The following is a 7,558-nucleotide window of genomic DNA, read 5'->3' on the forward strand; positions in this document are numbered from 1 at the left end:
GTATCTTTTACCCAATAGCCAGCACTTTCATTTATCCATTTACTCTCCACACATTTGGTAAWTTCCCTGAAGTTTGGAACCAGCTTCTTTATTAGCTTATATTCTCAATAAGCTCARATTGAACTCTCCTCTTAAATCCCACAAACAAGTCTTTGTGTACCTTATTAATACACCTTCTTAGAGGCTGAAGAAGTTTTCTAATTTCTATCCTTTCATATAACACTGAAAATGTAGTCTTTTAAGAATATATTCCATTAACACCACTAATGGTCTGATACACAAAAATCCTTCTTTCATTTCAAACTCCAGTAAATAAGWCATACAGGACTGTAAGAAAAGGAAGTAAAGACTATAATATAGAGATCATGAGATACATACRTATGTTTCAAATGTATTCACACACAAAAATACGCAGTTTGTCGTAGTGCATTACAGTTGAGTGGAGTGCTGTATTATTTTTTATAGGGGAACGGCACTAACTCGGGATGCCGGAACGTGGCAACGTTGCAGTCTTTGCTGCAACGTGTGTAAGTCACAGCAACGGCAAGAAGTAGTGGAGCAGAATGGTTGCTTGCATGGCAGCTGCTGAATCTCACAGTTTGGTGTCTAAGTGAAAGCTAGCTTTTACTGGGTGTTTAATCGTGACTTTCAGCTGAAGCAGCTGAAGTACACGCAAGTTCTGACAACCGCTGTGAGAACAGGAACCTGCGGCAGAGGAGCGGGGTCAGCATTCGGAGCAATTGCATCAAGGCGCTGCGGCGAGGCGTGCCAAGGCTTGCGTTTCAGCTCCCAGAGAGAACAGTTTGCTCTCTCGTGTCAGAAAATGAGYTCCTACACCCAATGGTCTTATTTGCAACCAAATTTCCACTTCTATCTGTCCTGGGCACCTACTCTGCTATCCAAATCTCACGTTACTGTACATTTTAACGTAACAGCTCAGCATCAATATTTTATGTAGCAATGAAGATATGTTGGTTATACCCTTCAAACAATCCTCTTCCCTCAACCTTTTCTTTTCTGCCTTTATGGCCAACTCTTTCTCACAGTTTTTCCTCTGTATAAAGTCTTGTCTTTTCCTTTGTGTATCTATGCTATGCAAAGAGCATAACTTCTTTCAACTATTTTACATTTCCTTCCTCATCCTTTAATTTATTGCATGTTCATCCAGACCAGGATATTTCATATATCATTTACYTGAATCTCATGAATAGGAGTTTGAAAGTCAACATAATAACTATTGCTTCCCTAGTCCTCTCATTTTGTTTTTATTTTCCAAAGCTCTCACTTCACATTTCACTGTTTGCACTACATGCAACCCAAAAAGAAAGCAGATTTCGGTCCTGGAAGGTTCAAAAGCCCATTAGTGGAGTTAACAAAAAAAAAAAAAAAAAAAAAAAAAGGAAAAAAAACCCAGAACAGACACACAGAGAAAAGCAAAGTTACTATGGGAGGATTTGAAGAAGAGATACAAGACATGCTGGAGAGGGGTACCTTCCTTTGATTCCAAATTATGTCTTACTGAATATGTATTACAGCTTCCCCCCCAACCCCATACATTGCTTGCAGTTTTATAAATAATCCACAGCAGACAGTATATGAAGAATGTAACAGAAGAAAATCCAATCTATTTAATTATTTTGAATTTGCATGTCAAAACCTTGTGTACATTATTTCAAAACACACATTGAACAGTTCTCACAGCTCTGTATATTAATGAACAAATGAGAATAAATCTGTATCTTCTTTAAATTTGCTGAAAATAYGTTGCACTGTTCATTGTCAAAAGATTTTTTTTTTAAAAAAAATCACACTCTTTTCATGGATCGTGAGAAATTCAGAGCAGGATGGCAAAGGGTGTTTACACAGGCACTTAGCCAGGAAACACTGTTTTCCACAGATACAGTCATTCGGGGAGCACATCTCTGATTTTTACAAGCTCTCTCTCTCTCTCTCTGTGTTCTTGTGCCCCTGCGATTATATCAAGAATTCTATCTGTGGGTGAGAAAACACACAGGTCTGCACAATGTATTCAAATGCTGCCTCTTTCTTTTAGGTAAGTACTACCACACTGAGGCCATTGGTAGGAATTTTACAGAGCGAGATAAACAAATGCAAACCTCTTAAGGAAACACATGGGCTGCAGGATGGTTTCACAGCRAATCCTTACCAAAAATCTGCATAAGAACAACACAGAAGAACGCCCTATAAAGCTTATGTGAAACGCAGTACTGCTTATTAGCAGGCTTCGGAAAACCTCCCGAGATAGAAAGTCTTGTCACTTTATTTCTGTGTGCTTTCCTGCATCTTAAGTTGCAGTTTAAGATCCCGTAGGATCATGTGAGGCTAGGTTATATATTAGAGAGCTGTGCGGTGAGGGTGTAAGCCTAGCAGCTGGGTAGTGTTATGGTTGCTGCTTTCCTGTGCTAAGCTGATTTACTTGTTTAAGGTCTGACCTCATCATCCTGTCAGTATGGATTCCCACCTATACAGTTAGCAGCAGCTTAGCATCGGCTTGAAGAGCTTGCAGTATATGAATCAGAAGAGAGCGAGCGGCTACCGGTATTTGTTCTTTTGTTGTCTTTTCTTAAGAAGAGGAGTTGAAATACGAGAGATAACAAAGAATCCATTTCCTTTCTGGAAGAATAGGCTTTTGTCTTGTGGGTTTTTTTTCCTTCCTCCTCTCCCTCCTTTCTCTGAAAAAATGTCAGTATCTGGAAAGAAAGAGTTTGATGTGAAGCAGATCTTGAGGCTCCGCTGGAGGTGGTTTAGTCACCCCTCGCAAGGCTCTGCCGGCACTGGAGGCTGCCATCAGCAGGAAGGATATGAGCACAGAGGGACACCGGTTCAGAACAGGTTGAAGACCCACTCTCGGGAGAGAAATGGGCTGAAGAAAAACAGCAGTCCTGTCCACCACAACATACTGGCACCTGTGCCTGGTCCTACCCCAGTGCACCACCGATCTATTCAAACCTGGCACCAACAAAATCTTATAGAACAACTGCGATCAAATGAGGATATTCCCAAAACAAGCACAGAGGAAAACTGTGTCAAAGAAGATTCAAAACCCACCCAGGAGTTGCAGATGATCACAGAGGAAAACTCAGATGAATCTACAGAGAGGTAGGAGTTTTAAAGTTTGCACTTTAAAAAACCACACTTGTATAGAAGTTAATTCTCTGAAACCATCTCTGCTTTTACCTAGAGTTCCTTCCTGCATTAAACTCACTTTATATATGTGCACACCCACACTCACATGAATAAAAAAAAAAATATTCACATTAAAAAAAACCCAAAACATTGTCATAACCTTTGGATATCTTTGCTTAACAGACCATTTAAGAAGTATGCTCTAAGGTAAAATCTCTGTTTGTCAGATTTTTCTCTACTACAATTTACATAAGCACAATGGAAGAGCGAACCTCCTGAAATACTGTCCTCATTCTGACGTTATCGATGGGTACAACTTTGACAAATGGGAGCTGCTGGAGATGCACAATCTGTGTGGTTGCCATCAGGCTGTCAGATTTCTCACTGCCTTTTCTTACTGCCTTCTTGACAAATGTAATTAACCATGAACGAACTGAAAGGGAAGCACTATTGCTTCATTTTTCAGAGGTCTATTTGAAATCATACTACTTTCACAGCTTTTTTAGTATACTAGGAGACAAATACTTTTTGCATGTCAGATAATAAAATATTACAGCTATGAGACCTTAAAGATGTAAGCATGAAAGATAAGCTATTAAAAAAAAGTTAACATGGAGAACAAAAATGTGAATACGAGGCATTTGATTAACCTGCCTTATTTTTTTTTATTTTTTTTTTCAAAATAATGTCAATATTTCTTGCTTGTATAAGAGCAATTTTACTCCACCTTTATTCCACCTTGGACTCAAATTATGCATTTGTAGTGTGATTATTTGCAGTATATGATGGGATTGTTATCTGTCTTTGGGAATAGTTTAAGGTATTTACATCATACTTAAATACAAATCTATCTTACTTGAAGCTGTAGTTTCTCTCAGTAAAACAAAGCTGACAGTTTGTGTATTTTTAGCAGTCGTTATTCTTCAAGTTGTGCATCTGGTATAGGGAACATCTGCAATCTGAACAGTAGAAAATGCATTCCAAAATGTCATTTTGAAAAGTTCTAGTAGTCCACGTGTACTAAAGAAATTCATTACAAAATAAAACTAACGAGGTAAGAATGTGATAGTTCCGTATGTTTAGTATTGTACTGATTTGTAATGAGTAAGAAACATATTCTTAGTATGTCTTATTTTAAATGACAATGCAAATTTCCTAAGAATATAAATTGGCAGTTACAAGCACACATTAGAAAGAAAGCCAGTTTAATCTTGATCTAAGGGAGATTAATGAACACCAAATTAACACTGTATCTATATCATGTTAAAAAAAAAAAAAAAGAAGAAAGTATGCTGCATTCCATCTGGAAGCTATTAAAGTGCTGTCTTCTAAAGTAAGATATGACATTTTTCTCTATCTATACACAGACTTTCTGCTAAGACTTCATGAAATTTTGTACCTTCATATTCATTCAAATCAAGGTTCTCGAGTTGTTTAAATCTGCAACTCTTTAGAAAAGTTTGGGTATGTATATAATTCATAAAGCATTGTTATATTCAGGTAAATGTATTTTTTGTAAAGTTAGCAATAGAAGCTTGTTATGCCTGTTGTACATTAAAGCCTATCTTAATACATCTTAGAAGTCTAAATTTGTAAGAAATTGATTAAAAAACACTGAATTACTATGAGTTACCCTATAAGTAAAATTTTATATCAAGGAAATAAAATAGATCGTTAAAGAAACCCTAGCTGAGCTCCAAGATCTAAAATATGTACTGAAAAAATTCTAAGAAAATCATCATTCTCCTCCCCYACAGCATCTAACACAAACCACACAAAAATTAATATGTTTGGATAGGAATGAAATATTGAGCATGATTTAGTCATAGYAAATAAAGAGAAGCCTTACTTTTTCAGTAAATGTTGCTGGATRTATTTTTCTCTCTTTAGGAAAATATCTTGTACCTTTGAAATCATCCTTTTAAACCATATTGGGCCTGGTCCTTTGAAAGTTCCAGGTAGTCACAACTGATTTCAATCAATGGAGTCTGCAAGTGATTAACCAGGCATTTGCAGGATCGCCTAACACCATCTTTTTACATAATTAAAGCCACGACATAATGAACTTGACAATTATTGCAGCCATGTGCTCTTCCACATTCATACCTGAGTACACCAAAGATAATTAAATAAACTTTGCTTTTATTCCATAAAAGAAATCRTATCTTCAGAGTGGTCATCCCTAATCATGCCTGAGCTTACTTCTGCCTGAAGGAGCCCCATTTTTAGTTGGATGCCAAAGCAGGACAAAATGAGCATGCTGCTATGTGAGTACTTTGACATAAAAATAGCAGGAAAGAATAGGAAATCATACAGATACCTCTATCATGAGCACACTATGAAAGCATTTTCTTTTAGCAGCATAATGCTTCTTACCAGAAAGCTTTGGAAACAAGAAAATAATTTTCTTAATYTCTTCAGAAAACCTTGACATACTTTTTTTTAGAAATCTAGGAGTTATACTTTCAGTGATGAAAACACAACGTACTGAGTTTTGATGAAATAAGGGTTGTTTATTAAGGAGGAAGGCCAGGTGAGAAAGCTCCAAAAAATAGTTCCATTATGAATATGCTATCATGAATAAATTCACTTGATTCTGCTTTTTTAATCTTTGTTGGTACTCTAGTATCTGCAATAACTAAGGCAAGACTTAAAGAAAGACTTTCACTGATAGAAAATGATAAGTCTATTACATAATATGGATTCCTGTCTGCAGATAAGCTATATTTCAGGCGTTTGTTGTTTTAATCCTGACAAACAGGCTTATTCCTGGATGATATCCCATGATGCCTGACAAAGTAAATGAGAATTTAAGTGCTCAAATGACAGAAGCCTATACTGGAAAATGGGGTATGCAAAATACCTCAATTCCTAAGAATTTATATATCAATCTCTAAAATTTCTTTAATGATTTCTAAGTTCTCCAAAAATCATAATTAGTGAAAGGTCTGCCAGCATGTTTGGGGACCTTATTATCAATTGTTGCTAGGGAAACRTACCCAAGAGATATCAGCTGATCTTCTGGAAGCATCTAAAATGATTGGWCTTTGCTATAAGGAAACAATTATTCTTATGAGAGTTGCATCTGAAGTTTTGAAAAAAGCCTGACAGTAGGAGACCTTTCACTGACCTGGTCTGATTCTCATCAACCTACTGCTGGAATAGGTACTTCAGATCTTTTATTTATTTGAATACTATTTCCCACTGTAAAACATTATGGTATTACTGGGATGATCATACATCTAAACCTRTGGAGAATTAGCATGCAAATAAACAGCAAAAATGCTCAAAGATCTGAGGTTTAATTGAAGTATTAAGAGCTTAAGTGATCTCTGAAACAATGCATGATAAATAAACTGTAAACTGCTACTGTTTGAGAAGYGATGCTTGTGAATTTTGTGCAACTTAGTCTGTTGGTGATCATCTCTGGTCTTCTCCATCTTATCTGGAATCTGTTGAAGTTTAATATTCTCCCTCAGGGAGACCAGAATTCCTGAAAGTAGGCCTCATTTCTTTCAAAGAAAGTAATCTGGCAGTGTTCCAGAGACATCAAAGAAAACTCTGAGGATTTGATTGCTGGATTTTGTTTACTGGGCTAAAAAAACTTTGTTCTTGTGCATAATACGCAAACACACACTTGTGTACACACAAACTGAAAAAGCACTGATACCGCCCAAGAACAATAATCMTTGATATTGAATTATTACTTCTGTTGATAAATTCTGGACTTGCAAGTATGTCTATATAAACCTCTTGTTTTAATTTGCTTCTTTTAATATGGTATATAATAATTTGCATAAGCATATGTATTATGCATTGGTCATATTTTGTTTTCCAAAATATTTCTTTGCATTTATARCATACAACATATACCCACATTTCCAGATATATCATCTATTCTATATGACAAGAGTCACCACTGTTTAATTGAAGTGTTTAATGGAAACTCAATTTTTGTAAATATGTACACTATGCCTAGTATTTGCATTATGCTACATTGTCACATCAATTTAAACATGCTTGCTGGGAGATACTATGATGCTGTTAGCATARTATTAAAAAAAACCCAAGACCACATGGGCTGATTACCTCTTTTTCTAGTTGCCCCAAAGCAGTTAGATTTCAGTAATGAATGTGGCATCTATCATATTTCTCTTACGCATTTTTCTACTTTAGAAACTGCTGACAAATTCTGTTTTTGCTAAACGTACATACTTTTTAATTTTCCATATGATAGAGAATATACTTTTAATTTATTTTAGTGSAATCTTTCTATGCCATAATCTAAGTGCTTGTTCGTGATATAGAAGGAGGAGTATCTTTTGTGTAGTTTCTGTTTATGAAGCTCTTACTATTTTGGTAGTTCATCTTGTTTAAGACATGAAAACTCATCTAATTGTCGTCCTCATCT

The 7,558-nt window shown here is 35.9% G+C and overlaps 1 protein-coding gene across 1 annotated transcript in view; it reads left to right on the forward strand.

Annotated features, from left to right (window-relative positions):
* The first annotated feature begins 2,475 nt into the window (after positions 1-2,475).
* KLHL4 (kelch like family member 4) overlaps positions 2,476-7,558 on the forward strand; it is a 45,235-nt gene continuing 40,152 nt past the window's right edge. Inside the window, exon 1 of the mRNA XM_085319637.1 lies at positions 2,476-3,120. Coding sequence (XP_085175763.1) covers positions 2,531-3,120 — 590 coding nt within the window. The 5' untranslated portion in view covers positions 2,476-2,530. The remainder of the gene's footprint in view (positions 3,121-7,558) is intronic.

The sequence above is a fragment of the Rhea americana genome, unplaced genomic scaffold (genome assembly GCF_003343005.1).
Source record: "Rhea americana isolate MKP2758 unplaced genomic scaffold, rheAme1 scaffold_6, whole genome shotgun sequence".
NCBI lineage: Eukaryota > Metazoa > Chordata > Aves > Rheiformes > Rheidae > Rhea > Rhea americana.